The following is a 17,604-nucleotide window of genomic DNA, read 5'->3' on the forward strand; positions in this document are numbered from 1 at the left end:
TTTGAGAGGTTCGGATTTTTTTTGTTTGTCTTATCTCTTGTTAAATTCTTCGTTTGCTTGATTGGGATTTTCAGTTAAATCGGATTAATTCTCTCTCTCTCACCAGGCACAGCAGAAGAAGAAAGACCCTAATTTTTTATATTTGGATTTGTATCGATGGCTTCGTTGCTGGCTCGCAAGTCCTTCAATGCTCTCCGAGCTCGACATCTCGTATGAATCTCGTTCGCTCTTTAATTTATTTTTGTTCATTTAATGTCGATTGTGTTCCTAGAAATGCGGTGTTTGTGCTTCGTTGTTTGATATTTGTTCCACTCTGCATCGTTGTTTTCGTCTTGCGTTGGTAGAATTTGGGATTGGACATCGATAGTAACTGGAGTGAATCTGTTCTATATCTGACTTTAGAATGATTTTTGTGTGTGTCTTCCTTTGGAGTCCTAGGGATTTAGATTATTATAGTTATAGCTGATTCTACGTGTAGCTTCTTCATCATTCAATCTAGTGAGGCTTCATTTTTCCTATATATCATTACTCTTCCTTGAAGGTAGAATGTGTAGGCAAAATGTTGTTATCTAAACTCAATCTCTGCAAATACAAGTACTTTTACGTTGTTTAGCTTCTGGTGGTTATGCTTTGGGATTTTTTTGCGCATTTAACATCTGCTTTATCTTCGTTGATAGGCTTTTTCAGGGCAAGCTTTACAGGGATCTCATCTCTGTTTGCTACAGTCTCGTGCTATATCTTATGGAAGCAACAAAGGTATAGTTTCTTGCTATTGTTTGGGTTTTCTTGGTTACTTAGGCTATGAATTTTCAGGCATATATATGTTACTAACCGCTTTGCCTCTTGTAACTTGTAGATGATAGAGAAGCTGAGCAGCTTGCTAAAGAGATCTCCAAGGACTGGAGTACTGGTAAGCTATTTGATTTAAACACTTTTCTAACTTTCTATTTGTCTTAGCTTTTCTTTGTGGTTACTTCCATCTGCGAGAGTTAGCGATTCCTAATATGTGTTACTTTCACAGTCTTTGAACGGAGCATCAACACCCTTTTTCTCACTGAAATGGTCAGGGGTTTGTCGCTGACCCTCAAGTACTTCTTTGATCCCAAAGTTACAGTGAGTGGCAGTCTTTACTAGGCTTCAGTAATTAGATTGCCCTGTTGATGCAATCGTGCAGCTGCTGTCTCTTTTTTTATACAAAACCCTGTTTCTAAAGTCTTTGCAAAATGCTAAAATGAACTCATTTAGTTAAAACTTAAAACATTATTTCAGGAACTTGATCTTGGTCCTTCTGTACCGGTTCACGCTTAGCTGCACGATTGGCTTAGGCATACAGATGGAAAGCTTAGCTTTCTTGGATTTGTGAAATCGCTACATGGTGTGTCTAGCCGTACGATCAAAGCTCATTATATTGGTTACCACCGTTACAAGGATATTGCCAAGTATGACTCTCCAGTCTAGGTTCACGTCTTGCGCCTACAGGTAACCGCTGTGATGCTGTCTGCAGCCTACAGGTAACCGATGTCTAGCTTTTTCAAAGTTTAAACCAAACCCTGCGACACACCTAGAAGCTTTGAAAGATAATTAAAAAAATATTTAGTAATTAGTAAGTAGATATTAGAAGATTTAGTCGTTTAGAGTTTGTATAAAAGCTGAAAACCCTAAATAGTTTAGCATAATTCATTGCTTTGCTTGACAAGACACACGACTTCATCGAGACTTCATCGAGACTTCATCGAGACACACCAAACCCTGTGAGCTGTGACACACGACTCCAGTCCTCAAAGTCTATCGTGATGGTAAGCTATATTGTTCCTTTTTGTCTATTGTCAAAACCCCAATCCTATAAACTCTTGTGATATGATATCTCAGTTGGTTTTTTTTTTGTAAAGGATTCAAGTGATTCGTATGATCTGAGATCAATAGACTTAGAGTCTCAAAGAGTAATTGATACTGCAAACGCTGAAGAAGAACAGAATATGTTTGATGGAGCAGAGCCATCTACAAGTCGTAAGAGAGCAGCAATTCATATTGATGTAGATGATGTTGAAAAGGACAAAGGAAAGACAGCATCATCAGTACCGAAGAAGAGAAAGCAGAATAAGTTTGATGGAGAAAAATCTGGTAAAAGGGCTGCAATTGATATCGATGATGATGATGATGATCTACATGACAATGTCGTAGGAGATAAAGGAAAAGGAAAAGGGAAAGCAACAGAACCGACAAAGAGAAAGCAGTATTCAGATTGCTGGGAGCATTTTACAGTGGTTAAGAAGACTATTAATGGAAAACTTCAAGACAGAGCGGAATGCAATCACTGCAAGAGGGATTATGCCTACAATTCACACAAGAATGGTACAAATTCTTACAAACGCCATATGGAAACCTGTAAGGTTCGGCTTAGTAAGGTTGATATTAGTAAAGTGATGCTCAACTCCGAGGCAAGACTACAAGCTAGGAAGATAGATCATATGGTTTTTCGTGAAATGGTAGCTAAGTGTATCATTCAGCATGATCTCCCATTTGCCTATGTTGAATATGAGAGAGTTAGATCAGTCTGGAAGTATTTGAACGCAGATGTGAAGTTTATAAGCAGGAACACAGCTGCAGCAGACGTTTACAAGTTCTATGAGACTGAGACTGAGAATTTAAAGACAGAATTAGCTAACCTTCCAGGGAGGATTAGCTTTACTTCTGATTTGTGGACTGCAATCACTCATGAGGGCTACATGTGTCTAACAGCACACTATGTTGACAGGAACTGGAAATTAAACAGCAAGATTCTTGCTTTCTATGCTTTTCCGCCTCCACATTCAGGTATGAACATAGCAATGGAAATTCTAGAGAAGTGGAAGGATTGGGGAATTGAGAAAAAAGTGTTTTCCATCACGTTAGACAATGCTACTAACAATGACACATCACAAGATATTCTGAAATCTCAGCTTATGTTGCGGAATGATTTGTTGTGTGGAGGAGAGTATTTTCATGTGCGATGCGCAGCACATATTCTCAACATCATTGTTCAGATTGACCTGAAAGATATAGGTGATACATTGGAAAAGATCAGAGAGAGTATTAGATATGTACAAGCTTCTGGAAAACGTGAGGTATTGTTTGCAAAGTGTGTTGAAGCAGTTGGTCTACAGTTGAAAGCGGGCTTGATTATGGATGTGAAAACTAGATGGAACTCAACATACAAGATGCTTGATAGGGCTCTCAAGTATCGAGCTGCCTTTGGTAATCTCAAAGTCATTGATGGGAGAAACTACAAGTTTCACCCTACAGAAGCTGAATGGCACCGATTGAAACAGATTTGTGAGTTTTTGGAGCCTTTTGATGAAATCACTAATCTGATCTCAGGTTCAACATATCCAACTTCAAACTTGTATTTCATGCAAGTTTGGAAGATCAACAATTGGTTGATATCGAATTCACAGAATCAAGATGAAGTCATTAGAAGTATGATTGTTCCAATGAGAGAAAGGTTTAATAAGTATTGGGAAGAGGTTAGTGATGTCTTTGCAATGACTACAGTGTTTGATCCAAGGTTGAAACTAACACTGGTCAATTATTGTTTTGAAAAGAACGATAAGGGTTCTGCTGAGATAAAGATTAAACATTTGCGTGGTAAGCTTGCTACTCTTTTTGAATCTTATGAAAATAAGTCCATTTTCACATCATCTTCTACAGAGACACGTGAAACTAATCATCAAACTGATGAGAATGAAGGAAAAAAAGGGAGTTTTGGCAACTATGATGTAAGTATTCAAATTCTCACTCTCTTAGGCTATGAAAACTAATTCTCAGTTTTGGTTTGAATTACAGTTCATGTCTTGAATACTTATGTTTGGTTACGTTTAGTTACGTTTAATTTTAGTTACGTTTGGTTAGTTTCAGTTTGAATTACAGTTCATGTCTTGAATACTTACGTTTGGTTACGTTTGGTTACGTTTAGTTAGTTTCAGTTCATGTCGTTTAGTTATGTTTGGTTACATTTAATTAGTTTGAGTTCATGTCTAATTTTAGTTAGTTTCAGTTCATGTTACGTTTAGTACGTTACGTTTAGTTAGTTTCAGTTCATGTCTAATTTTAGTTACGTTTCAGTTCATCTTACGATTTAGTTAGTTTCAGTTCATGTCTAATTTTAGTTACGTTTCAGTTCATGTTACGTTTAGTTAGTTAGTTACGTTTAGTTAGTTTCGGTTTTTGTTAATTTTAGTTACGTTTGGTTACATTTAGTTAGGTACAGTTCATGTCTTCTTAATTTTTTTTGTTTGAATACTGAGATTAGTTTTAAATATTTGCAGGATTTTATTAATTTCCGCAAACAAACTGTTGTTACTAGTGGAAAGTCTTCTTTGGAAATGTATCTAGATGATCCGGCGATAGACATGATAGAGTATGAGAGTTTGGATATTTTAAAATATTGGAAAGATAACTCTCAGCGGTATGGAGAACTAGCGTCAATGGCTTGCGACCTCCTTAGTATACCAATCACAACAGTAGCATCTGAATCTTCTTTTAGTATTGGAGCTCGAGTTTTGAACAAGTACAGAAGCCGTCTTCTCCCAAAGAATGTTCAAGCACTAATATGCTGCCGCAATTGGTTAAAAGGTTTTGAAGCCTATGAAAATGGTAAGAAAACAATTTTCACAATTTGGTATTGATTGTGTAACTTTTAAGTGATATAAATTTATCTTGACCTTCTTCTATTACTTTGCCATATGTAGAGGAGGATGAAGAATTTGATGAAGATGAGACATTCCCTTCTTTCCAATCCATTGTTGATGATGAAGCTTGATTTGGTTGAAGAGACATCTAGACCTTGAGATTTATGTTTTCAGCTTTCCATTTCATTTTAATATTTTGGTTTAATGTTTCAGTTTAATACTTTGGTTAAATACCTTGAGATTAATACTATGGTTTAATACTTTCAGTTTACTATTTATTTGATTTAAATTTCAGTTTAAACATTTTCATTTGTTGTTTATGGTTCTACTTGTTTTCCTATGTTGATGTTAATCCGTTGAAGGAGTCTGAATGTTCTAGGACATCACATTATTCAAATGCATAGTTGTTACATAGTAGTGTTTTGAGGCTCTGTTGCATATTAGTGGTGAAAAAAACGACATAAAACATACAACATTCTCTCTCCCCACTCAGCCTTCGACGTGAAGGCCTCTGCCTCTCCCCTATATAATAAAAGTTAATAATTCAATAACAAATCACTGGAACAATGCTTATTCTATTAGTTATACCATCGTTATTTGACATAGCTAGCACATCAAAAACACGAGCCCCGTTCCACCGTATTACTTTCCCTCCGGCTGCTTCTATCCTAGCCGCTTCATCATCTCTATCCGGCTACACATAAATAGCTATAAGAACATTGTATGGTGAGTGTACTATAGTCTTACACCAACCAAAACCTCTTTGCTCCGTATTGTTTTGACACCAGCGGTGATGTTCTTGAGAATAAGAGATATCTTAATAATGCCCGCGGGCATGCCCGTTAGTCCGCAAAGGTATGCGGAGCGGGCTTGGGCATTGATACATCGCCCGCCGCCCGTGGCGGACATGCCCGCAGCAGATCACTGAAAATACGGGACCGTCACGGTCGGCCCGTTCGGGCGCGGGCATGCCCGTTTGACACCTCTACTAGGGATGGGATAGACAAATATGTGTTCTTGATCGGTTAGGATGTCTTAGCTTGATTTTTTATTTTATAGAAATTCCTTTCTAGATTGGTGTTCTTAATGCTATTTTCAGACCGAGAGGTTGAGGCTAGATCTAGGGTGTTTTACCATCGAGAGATGTTGTTGAAATACTTGAATCAATCAATGCTAGAGATTTACTCACTTAGCCTTAGAGATTAGATGTGTAAGGAGTTTATTGACAATAATAAATCGGTTTGTAATGCCTCCTTGGTCATGTTTCTCCAACGAGAGTTGGGTAGGGAAGTGACCAAGGTTGATTGTTTCTATCACGAGAGTGTTTTAGCATGAGTTAAGAGATTCATTGTCTAGGGAATATTTGCTTGAGGCATGTAGGGCATCCCAAATTGGTCAGGAACACTTATGAGTCAATTACCCCATCCTTAGGAGCTTTCTTATCTTGATTTTTTAGTTTCATTTTAATAACTTGACCCCTTACGCGAACTGGTACTCGATCACTAGCTTCGTGTATGCCTTCGAGCTGTTCATCTTTGTGTTCTTGATTATTTATGTCATCCGATCACCCACTCGATCCGGTACTCAAATGCTTGCATCGAGTGCTTAGGTCGTGTGGTTCTTATTTTATTGTCCTTTTGTTTCTTCTAGGTTGGTAGATAAACCCTTTTTATTGCTTGGCTTGACTTCCTCTGCTCTGATCATATCTTATCTGCTAGCATAACAACCATTTGGACTGATAACCCTTTGTACTACAACTGCATAGGGAATTGATACATGGGTGAAAATCTTGTTATCAATTTGGCGCCATTGCCATTGGTTGAATTTTGTTTGCTACGTTTAATATTTCAGCACTTTCTAGATCAAATTCTTTTCTATACATCGGTTCGGAACTGACTTGTTTACTTTCGTGTTTGTTTGTTTTGCATTTTAGGTACAACCCGAGTACCCAACCGACCGTCTCTCGATCACATGGATCGGGTAGACCTTCGTGTACTCACTCGGTCAACTTATTGTGCATGCAAACATGATCAAAGGGTATCTAACACCTGAGTCCATTCATTGACAACATCGACATACCACGGTTACTCTGTCAGCAACAAGTACTGCAACCGCAACCAACAACAAATGAGGAGGTCATGAATAATCAGAATGGTCCACCAGCTCCTCAAAAGAGGACCAATATAGGAGCAGGAGATGCTCCATCTACTCACACTCAAAGACATGGCATTGTGCCACGTGCTGTTCAAAACAACAACTTTGAGATAAAGAGTAGTCTCATCTAGATGATTCAGAGCAACAAGTTTCATGGATTGCCAATGGAGGACCCATTGGACCATCTAGATGAGTTTGATAGGCTCTGTAGCCTCACAAAGATAAATGGAGTTAGTGAAGATACATTCAAACTCCGTCTTTTCCCATTTTCTCTGGGTGACAAAGCGCACATTTGGGAGAAATCACTTCCTAAGGAGTCTATTACCACATGGGAAGCATGCAAAAAGGCGTTCCTTGCCAAATTCTTCTCCAACTCCAGAACTGCAAGGCTGCGAAATGACATCTCCAGCTTTGTTCAAAAAAGCAATGAGACGTTCAGTGAAGCTTGGGAACGTTTCAAGGGATACACAAGCAGATGCCCGCATCATGGATTCAGCAATGCTTCGTTGCTAAGTACACTTTACCGCGGTGTAGTCCATAAGATAAGAATGTTGCTGGACACCGCTAGCAATGGTAATTTTCTCAACAAGGATGTTGATGAAGGTTAGGATCTCGTGGAGAACTTAGCTCAATCTGATGGGCACTACAATGAGGAGTATGATCGCACAATACAATATTCAGGAGACGACGATGCCAAGTACAAGCGCGACATGAAAGAACTCAATGACAAATTGGACAAACTTCTCAACCAGCAGCAACATGTCCATTCCATCTCAGAGGAAGACCAGTTCCAACAAAAAGATGGGGAGAGTGCTCAGCTAGAGGATGTGAACTACATCAACAATCAAGAAGGTTACAATAAAGGGTACAACAACTACAAACCAAACCTGAATCTCTCATACCGTAACCTGAATGTTGCAAATCCTCAAGACCAAATCTACCGTCCGCAGTTCAAGGCAACCAAGGCCAGCAAAAGCCTTTTGTTAATACAATCAAGGCTATGCTCCTAAGCAGCAGTACACTGGCAACTACCACCAACCAATTGCAGCACCTGGATTCCCACCACAGCAACGATCACAGAACCAATCTCAAGAGGCTGACCTACGCGGACTAATTCAGCAGATGATACAAAGTCAGACATCGGCAGCAATGGACAATGCAAAACGATTCGCGGAGATGAGCAGCAAAATCGATTCTGGGTATAGTGAATTGAATGCTAAGTATGATTCTCTCAATACTAAGTTGAGATACCTAGAGGGCCAACACAACACCCAACCAACTCCAAAACTCAACCAACTTCCAGGTAAAGCTGTTTAGAACCCTAAAGACTATGCTACTTCCCACCTCTTAAGCTCTTGCCACCACACGCTCTTCGAGAGGAAATCATCAAGGAGACAGCTCAGCTGGAGATTGAAGTAAAGGAAGCTGTTGAAGAAATTGAAAATGCAATTTTGAGGAGTGAAGTGTGTTTAGATCGTGAACTGCGAATTAATGAGAAATTGGAGGATCCCGGTGCTTTTACTTTGCCATGTTCAATAGGCCTTTGGATCTTCAATAATTGCCTGTGCAATTTGGGAGCTTCGGTCAGTATCATGCCACTTTCAGTTACCAGCAAGATGGGTTTCAGCAGTTTTAAACCAAGTAGCATGTATTTGGTTTAGCTGATAGAATAATTAGACACCCCATTGGTATCCTGGAAAACTTGCCTCTCAGGATTGGAAGAGTGGAGGTTCCTACTGATTTCATGATCCTTGACATGGATAAGGAACCAGAGGATCCACTGATCCTAGGAAGACCATTCTTGGCAACAGTAGGTGCAATGATTGATGTAAAAAAGGGACAGATCAGCATTGAGCATGGAGAGTACTTCAAAATGGAATTTGACATCAAGAAAGGAATAAAAAAGCCAACCATTGATGGTCAAGTTTTCTCCACCCAGACAAAACCAAGAAAAATCAATCATTCCCAAGAAGTTCATAATACATTTGCTGTGGAACCAGGACAAGACCCGAAAAATCAGTTGAATCAGTCTGTTTCAGTGGAGAGAATTCCAAAACCTCTCCCTCCCAAAAACCATGTTTGAAGAGCATGAAGAGTCAAGCTTAGTGACTTAAAACAAGCTCACTTAAGAGGAAGTCCCAAATGTATCTTTTACTTTCTTTTAATTTTCTTTTATTTTGTTTTGTTTAATTTGGATTTTACAATATTTTTATGTTTCTATAAGTTTTGATAAAAAAAAAAAGAAAAAAAAAGGAAAAAGAAATTTTGGGGAACTTGAGGATATACTCGAATACGTACCCGACGCGCCTGATCGTGTTCCCACTCGGGTGGCAAGTGGAGTCCGAATTCCACAAAACCCTAGCCCACTCTCGGTGAAGCCCAAGTAGTCAACCCTCTCTATTTAAGGAGCCTCAATTCCACAACTTCATAAATCCATAAGTTTTCTCTAAACCCCAAAACTCTTTGTCTTCCAACCCTCTTCTCTCTCCCTATAAATCGAGTTTTTTGATCTTGGTGGACTAATTCTATTGATCTCGGTTTAGTATCTCTTTCTTCTTTTCAAGCATTCACCAATGGCTCCAAAGATGAGGACATATCAAAAGAAGGGATCTAAGTAGACCTCCACCGCTGCTAGAACTGGAGGTGACGGCGTGGATGCTCGCGATTCCCAGGGAGGAGGAGACGCTTCATATTCCCAACCTCTGAGTGGATGTTTCCAATCCCCAACCCGATGCTCAACCCGATCCGTCACCCGAGGAGGTGCTCGAGTACCCGATCGTGTAGATCCCCGAGTTTGCTCACCAAGCCTGGTGGCGAGTGCTGTCCGCAGATCTCCTCGACGTAGGGACCTGTTTACGTCCGAGCGAACCGTCACTGACCCAATGGAGGTTGATTCAGACGCCAATGGAGGAGAACCGGAGGAGAACCAAACCTCACGGTTGAGAAGCAGAGCCGCGGTTGCAAGAGGGAAGCGGCCAGCTTCTGAAAAAGCTGAGGAGGTAGCTGAGATGGCAGCGGAAGAAGAAGATCAAGACACGGAGGGTGAGAGCCCTGACGAAGAAGAGGAGCAGAGAGAACGCATCCGGTTGGCGTCAAGGAGGCTGAAGCAAAGAGAGGTGGAGATTCCGGCTAAGCTCTTCAAAGTCCTCCGCAAGATGAGTTTCGTTGGGACCCGCTACCCCCACCATGAGACGATGATGCAGTTGGGGATCGCTAGAGATGTCGAGTTCCTCTTCGACATATGCCACATGGGCCAGATGATGCGAGCCAACCTTGAAGCCTATGAGGAGGAGACGATTCACTTCCTTTCCATGCTGCGGTTACATTATTTCGAAGACCACCCGACCCTGCTACCCGATGGGGGGATCGGGTTCATCACCTTCTCCATGCGCAACAAGGAATACCGACTCACCTTCAAGGAGATGGAGGAGGTGTATGGTTTCAAGGCTGGTAGTGGAGAAAACATGGAAGTGAGCAAGGAGGAGATGAAATCCCTATGGCTGACAGTAGGAGATAAGCTTCCATATAAATCCACAAGCTCCAAATTTGCTTAAATAAGGAGCCCTGTCCTGAGGTATTTTCATAAGTCCCTAGCCTGCACTTTATTTGCTAGAAAGGAAACTGGGAATGTGAATGATCATGAGCTCCAACTGCTAGACATAGTCTTGTGTGGAATCTTTGATGATGCTAGGGATGGTAGACCGATAGTAGGAGATGTTGCGGACACTAGCTTGGTTTTTGTGTTGCTTGATCAGTTCTTGTATCTGAAATCTTGGGCAATGAAAACTGAGAGGCGGGAAGGATCTGGAGAGATCTCCATAAGAGGTTTGGTCACACCGATTTTGATGGCCTGCGATGTGCCCCTGAAGGGGTGGTATATGAGCCGAGATGGCTAGATATCGACTACCTCAGATTGGCGAGGTTCTTGGCTTATGAGAAACCAAATGATAGGTTACTCTACAAGTTCGTTAATCCAGCAGTCGGAGCTACTCAAATGATTCTGCCCAAGGCTGTGTGCACAAAAATCCAGCTAGGGGCGAATATAGACTTCATGCCACCGTTGGAAGAGCTGTACAACCCTGAGGGGGAATCCAAAGCTGAAGAGAGAGAGCCAGCAGGGCAAGGACAGTGAGGTGATCCTGAGGACTATGATTTTGAGGAGTATGTTTTCTCTCAAAAGCAATCAGTTGGGGTGAGAGAAGCTCACAAGAGGATTGGATGGTTGAAAAGGATGAACAAGTTCCTAGTGAGGAAAGTGAAGGACCTTACCGGCACAATGAAGGTGATGGGAGGGCAGATCAGAGAGTTGCAAGCCAAGGAAAGCTGTGCCTCAGCTTCCACTTCAGCATATGCACCCACATGGATGGGTAGGAGCGGACCACTAGGAGGAATCCGATGATTGGCACCTCCAAAGCCTCATAGGGCGTCATCCTACGAGCCCCAAACAGAGGAAGGTGTCACCAGACCCGATAGATCACGGAGAAGCCACTCGGATGCCTATCCGACGCCTCATCCGACGGGTACACGATATCCTACCCGATGTATCCATCGAGCACACATTCGGGTGACCACTCGGGTCCTTTCCCTCAGACTTACCAAATGCCATATTCGATGCCCTACTCGATACACCCTGCGAGCAGCTACATGGGTGACCATTCCAGACCTCTCCCACCATACCCGTCTTACTACCCGATGAGCTACGCGATGCCTTACCCGATCAACCCCTGGGATGCTGGTCCGAGCAAGTCGTCCGTGCACATAATCGAGCTCTCTGATGAGCGTATCCCGGCGCCTGCTGAAGCCGGTGACGATCCTGGGTACACTATGGCGAGCATGGAGGCTGAAACAACCTCCTTCTTCACCAACCCATGAGGTACCACTTTCATCCAAACCATTCTTTATACCATTGCATTTTATTTTGTTTCATTTTGTGTAATTCTCAGACTTCTTTTTTAGACTTTTATTTACACAAGGGACTGTGTAATTTAAGTTTGGGGGAGGGTCTGAGAATGTATTTAACATTGTGTTTCATTTTCTTATTTTCTTATTTAAAATTTTTGCATATTAGTTTTATTCATTTGAGTCTGCATCTATTTGCATAAAAAACCCAAAAAATTTGAAAAATTATAAAAAAAAAAAGAGTGTTCATGTAGTTGCATTTACAAATTAGGATTGAGTCTAGATTGCTTCATATAGGACTGTTGCATATGCATTTTTGGGAGACAATAATTAAAACCACTTTGTTTAAAGTCCAACCTTAGGATTGAAGTTATAGCCCTTAATCACAATTCATTGTTGCTAGATCAATCTTTGGAAAAAAATGAAAAATCTTTGTTTAAAACCTTGTGTCTTTTGAAAGCTTCTTCCACTTGTGTGAAACTTGCTTGAACATTGTATCATCTCTATATTATTGGACTTAACCTGAACTTAAATTATCTTGCTTATGAAACTTGAATGCTTGCTCATGGTAACTCTAAATCTCGGGTTAGCACTCCATTTTTGCCAATCTTTTCGTTTAACCCGAATTGTTTTTCCTAAACCTTGAACCCAAACCTTTTCTTTCAAGCTTTGTTGTGATTTGTTGAGTGAGGCCTTTCATGGTGCTATAGGTTGTGAAACCTTGAGAGTATTGAGAACGATAAAGAACTGACTTTTGTTTTAGCTAAGTTTAGAATCATTTGGATTAGCTAATAGAATCGGTTTTGAAAGATAGGTGGTTAACATGTTTATTTCGGGTTGGGTTGAGGAATAAAAGAGAAACAGTTTAATTAGCTCTAAGTCTCTAAGTAAAAAAAAAAAGAGAAAGATCTTGCTATATACTCCTAGAAAAAAAAAAGAAAAAAAAAATATAGGTATATTAGGAGTTTAGCTAAGAAAAAAAAGAAAAAAAAATTTGTAAAAGAGAGCTAGATGTTTAAAGTTAAAACCTTAGGGATTGAAAAAAAAAAAAGAGTTAAAATCAAGGTTGTGGGCAGTTTTACTCTAGGGTGTTGGATATGAAGAAAGTGAATGAGAAAAGGGTAGATTATCAAGAGTTAAGCTTTGTATGCCCTAATTGTTCTCAACCTTAGATAGTTTTCACAACTGCCTAGCGTTCCTTCTTTTGAGAGTAAGCCACCCAAAAATATAATTTGAAATCCACCTACAAAAAGTCTTACCCTTGAAACCGACTTAGCTTGATTCACTTTCCATTTGCAAGAATTCGCCAAACACTTTCATGAATGTGAAAGAGATGTTTTTTGGAATTGCAAGTTTTTACCGTTAGTTGGAGGATGAACTAGATCGATGGATGTTGATAAGCATAGAAAAATATTTGTAAGTTTGTTGATTGATCTTAGCACCGTTAAACTATCTTTAAGGACTATAGCTTGAATCCTTCGCTTAATACTAAAAGGTTATGAGTCCCCATTTTAAAACCTCATCCTCCTACTTCCTTGCTAGAGGACTAGCAAGATGTAAGTTTGGAAGTATGATAACTCTCTAATTTACATGTTTTAGACACCCTTTTTTGTCCATATTTTGCATTATATTTACCCTAACCTTAGCATTTTTAGGTCCTTAACTGTAGGAATTTGCATTTAGGCTATATAGGGTGCTGCATTGTTGCATTTGTGCATTTTGGATGAAAACAGGTGTTTTAGAGCCTAAAATGGAAAAAAACGAGGTAAAACCCGAGCATGTAGCCGAAGGAATGATTGTGCAAGAAGAACAGTCCGAACCTCAACCCGATCAAAGAGGATCTTAGAGCAAGAAGAACAACCCGAAGACTCATCCAAGGAGCAACCTGACTTGATCCTCGTGCACCGCCTCGAGCAGACCCTAGGGCAGGACTAAGCAGCTAGGTTAAAAGGGTTTCCATATATAAACCCCCCCTCTTCCTCCACCCCCTAGCACGCCGCAGACACTCAAAATAGAGAGCAAGAGCTTCTGAGAGAGAGATTGAGCGACTCAAACACTTTTTCCACTTTGTTAGGATTCGATTTTGTTTCGTTTGCTATTCTTTCTAGTTTTCGTTTCTATACTTTTCTACTTTTATCTTGTTTTCAATACAATGCTATTTTCATTCATTTGTGTTTTTATGCTTTCTACCATGAGATCTGAGTGGTGAGATAAAGTTTCTAGGGATGGGATAGACAAACATGTGTTCTTGATCGGTTAGGATGTCTTGGCTTGATTAATTATTTTATAGAAATTCCTTTCTAGATTGGTGTTCTTAATGTTATTTTCAGACCGAGAGGTTGAGACTAGATCTAGGGTGTTTTGCCATCAAGAGATGTTGTTGAAATGCTTGAATCAATCAATGCTAGAGACTGACTTAGCCTAAGAGATTAGATGTGTAAGGAGTTTATTGATAATAATGAATCGGTTTGTAATGCCTGCTTGGTCATGTTTCTCCAACGAGAATTGGGTAGGGGAGTGACCAAGGTTGATTGTTTCTATCACGAGAGTGTTTTAGCAAGATTTAAGAGATTCATTGTCTAGGGAATATTTTTTTGAGGCATGTAGGGCATCCCAAATTGGTCAGGAACACGTATGATTCAATTACCCCATCCTTAGGAGCTTTCTTATCTTGATTGTTTAGTTTCATTTTAATAACTCGACCCCTTACCCGATCTGGTACTCGATCACCAGCTTCATGTATACCTTCGAGCTGTTCATCTTTGTGTTCTTGATTATTTCTGTCATCCGATCAACTACTCGATCCGGTACTCGAATGCTTGCATCGAGTGCTTAGATCGTGTGGTTCTTATTTTATTGTCCTTTTGTTTCTTCTGGGTTGTTAGATGAAACCCCTTTTATTGCTTGGCTTGACTTGCTCTGTTCTGATCATATCTTATCTGCTAGCATAACAACCATTTGGATTGATAACCCTTTGTACTACAACTGCATAGGGAATTGATACCCTGGGTGAAAATCCTATTATCATCCATTCATGTCTTTAAACATCACATCCTCTCCGAATACAACATTACGACTTATGCTGCACTTTTTCTCCTCCAAAACCCATACTCTAAACCCTTTAACACCTTCGAGATAGCCTGTGAATATCCCTTTATTTGCTCTGGGATTTAGCTTGCCATCATCCTTTTGCACATAGACCACACACCCCCAAATTTCATCAAACTTGATAAATTTGGAACCGCAGATGTCCACCTTTCCTCTGGAATCTCGAAATCAATAGCAGATGACGGTGTTTTGTTTATCAGATACACCGTTGTTGAAGCCGCTTCAGCCCAAAACCTTTGTCCTAAACCACTCTCATTGAGCATACTTCTGACTTTATTAATAATCGTTTTGTTGAGTCTATCTGGAACTCCATTATGTTGAGGTGTGTAAGTACACGTTATGTGCCTCACTACACCTTCTTTCTTGCAAAATTCATCAAACCTGAAGTTGCAAAACTCTAATGCATTATTTGTACAAAGCTTCTTGACTATTCTTTCACTCTGAGTCTTCGCCATCTTTTTCCAGTGATGAGATGAAATACACCCATACTTTCGTCCTTTTATCCTTAAGAAGTATACCTATACTATCCTTGACCAATCATCTGTAACTGAGATGATATATTGACATCGGGCAAGACTAAAAAGAACATTCGGAGATCCCCAAAGATCTGAATGAATATTGTCAAGCTTGTGTTTGGTGTTATGCTGCGCAGACCCAAAACTAACTCTCTGCGTCTTTCCCATAATGCAGTCTTCATAGAATTTAACATCTGAAACCTTATATGCACCGAAACACCCTCTTTGCAATAACATCCAGTACTTTCTGGCCCACATGACCCAATCTGCTATGCCATAGATGCGTCTGATCCTTTGTCTTTGACAGAACTTAGAGCTTATGATTTCCTAGCTTCTGCTTGCAACACATACAATGTCTCCCTCTTTGTAACTTTCATTATAACTGTGCAACCCTTTACCACTTTAAGAACTCCATTTCCACCTTTGAACTCACACCCTTTATCCTCAAGCGTTCCTAAAGAGATCAAGTTTCTGGACAACTCTGGCATGTATATAACTTCATGTCACACAAACGTTGTACCATCTGTATTCATAAATCGTATACTGCCAATACCTTTAACCTCAGAATATGAGCTGTTAGCCATCCTTACTTTTCCTGATTTCACCTCTTTGAACTCCATCAAGAACTCCTTGCTTGGTGTCATATGAAAACTGCATCCATTATCCAAGATCCTCTAATCCTGGATAATCATATTCTCACTTAGATCTGCGATCAGAACCATCAAATCTCGTGCCTCATCCCTAGCCAATACTGACTCTCCTTGCCCTTGAGACTGAACCTTGTTCTTATTCTTCTCGAGCCACTTGTAATGCCCTTCTTTACCGCATATCCAACAAATCTTCTTCCCATCTCTTGACTTAGATCTGGACTTATTCCTACCTTTTCCCTGTTGATTATTCTTATTCTCTGATATATCATGGTTTTTGTGGTTTTTAACCATGATATAAAAAGTCTTTTAGAGTCTTTTGATATGTATTTAGGTGGTTTGAGAGTCTTTACATGTTATAGGATTTTGGCATGAAATGAGCAAAATGGAGCAATTAGAAGGATTTTGGAGCAATTCAGCTAAGGAAGAGAACTTGGAGCCGATCAGAAGAGATGGTGTCGATCGACACCACCCTTGGTGTCGGTCGACACCCCATTTAGCCGACTCAAGACCCAGGTTTTGGAAGATTTACAAATGTTTCCCGAAGTTTTCCATATTTGCATTATTAGTCCATTGACGTGTTTTAGGACATATATAATATTTTTAGGTTTGAGAAACCCTTAAGTTTATTCTAGCAGTTTTTATTGTTTGAGAGATTTTGAGAGCTTTGGGAGAGAGAGATCTGAACTCCTTTGTAGAGAGAAGAATTTCTAAACTCCCTTTTTACTCTTTTCATATATATTGCTTATTATTCAGAAAAGATGTTTTGTTCTTCATTGAATATGTCTGAGTATTTGCTTGTTAGGTTCAGGGTTTTTCACATGAATTTTATGATTTATTAGATCTGTTTATGTAGGATTCATTATCTTTCTAGATCTTCATCATAGGTTGTTCTTCATATTAATCCTTGATTAGCCATCTAGAATTAATAACCTAGGAAAATAAATTGATATGAGAATATAATTGATTTTCCTGATAAATTTTTTTGATGAGCAAAATTACTTCTTGCAAAGAGATTTGATTTAGTAATTTTGTGAAATCTAAACCTGTTTTCAAAGCTGATTTTAAACCTAGAATTTTACAAAGAGATTTAGATTTTCTGGTTTTAAATTTAGATAATATTTGCAGTGAGAACTGATTTATTTTACACAAGAGTTTAGAGTTCTAGATATGATCTTAATTGCTTGAATCCTATTTAATTATTGATTTAATATTTTGTAATTTCCTGAGAAATTCCCTAGACCTAGCTTTTTGATCTTCTGAATTTACAAAACTTTTATTTAATATTTTGCATTGCTTTTCTTAATTTAAATTAATTTTTTAGCTTAATTATAAAGCTCTATAATTTATTGTGTAGACTTGAGTCCTTGTGGAATTCGAACCCTAAGTACTACAGTGATCTCTTAATTTGAGAGAGTAGCTCTAGGGTTTAATATGAGCATATCAAATTTTGGCGCCGTTGCCGAGGACTCTTTGATCTACCATTAGATTTGAGTTTTTGATTTCGTCTAAGCTTTTCTTTTATTTTCTACTAACACGTTTTTATTTTTCTTTTTCTTCTGTGTTTTAGGTGCATGCCTCCTAGGCCTAACACAAGGAACAACAAGACTGGTC

At 39.5% G+C, this 17,604-nt stretch overlaps 1 protein-coding gene across 1 annotated transcript; it reads left to right on the forward strand.

Moving 5' to 3' along the window:
- LOC104715123 (zinc finger BED domain-containing protein RICESLEEPER 2-like) lies at positions 118 to 4,856 on the forward strand. Its single transcript, XM_010432565.2, has 8 exons — positions 118 to 210; positions 678 to 756; positions 857 to 910; positions 1,022 to 1,113; positions 1,698 to 1,796; positions 1,890 to 3,755; positions 4,305 to 4,632; positions 4,728 to 4,856. Exons 1-8 carry the CDS (start codon positions 157 to 159, stop codon positions 4,796 to 4,798), a joined length of 2,643 nt encoding a protein of 880 aa, XP_010430867.1. The 5' UTR covers positions 118 to 156; the 3' UTR covers positions 4,799 to 4,856.

The sequence above is a fragment of the Camelina sativa genome, chromosome 9, assembly GCF_000633955.1.
Source record: "Camelina sativa cultivar DH55 chromosome 9, Cs, whole genome shotgun sequence".
Taxonomy (NCBI): domain Eukaryota; kingdom Viridiplantae; phylum Streptophyta; class Magnoliopsida; order Brassicales; family Brassicaceae; genus Camelina; species Camelina sativa.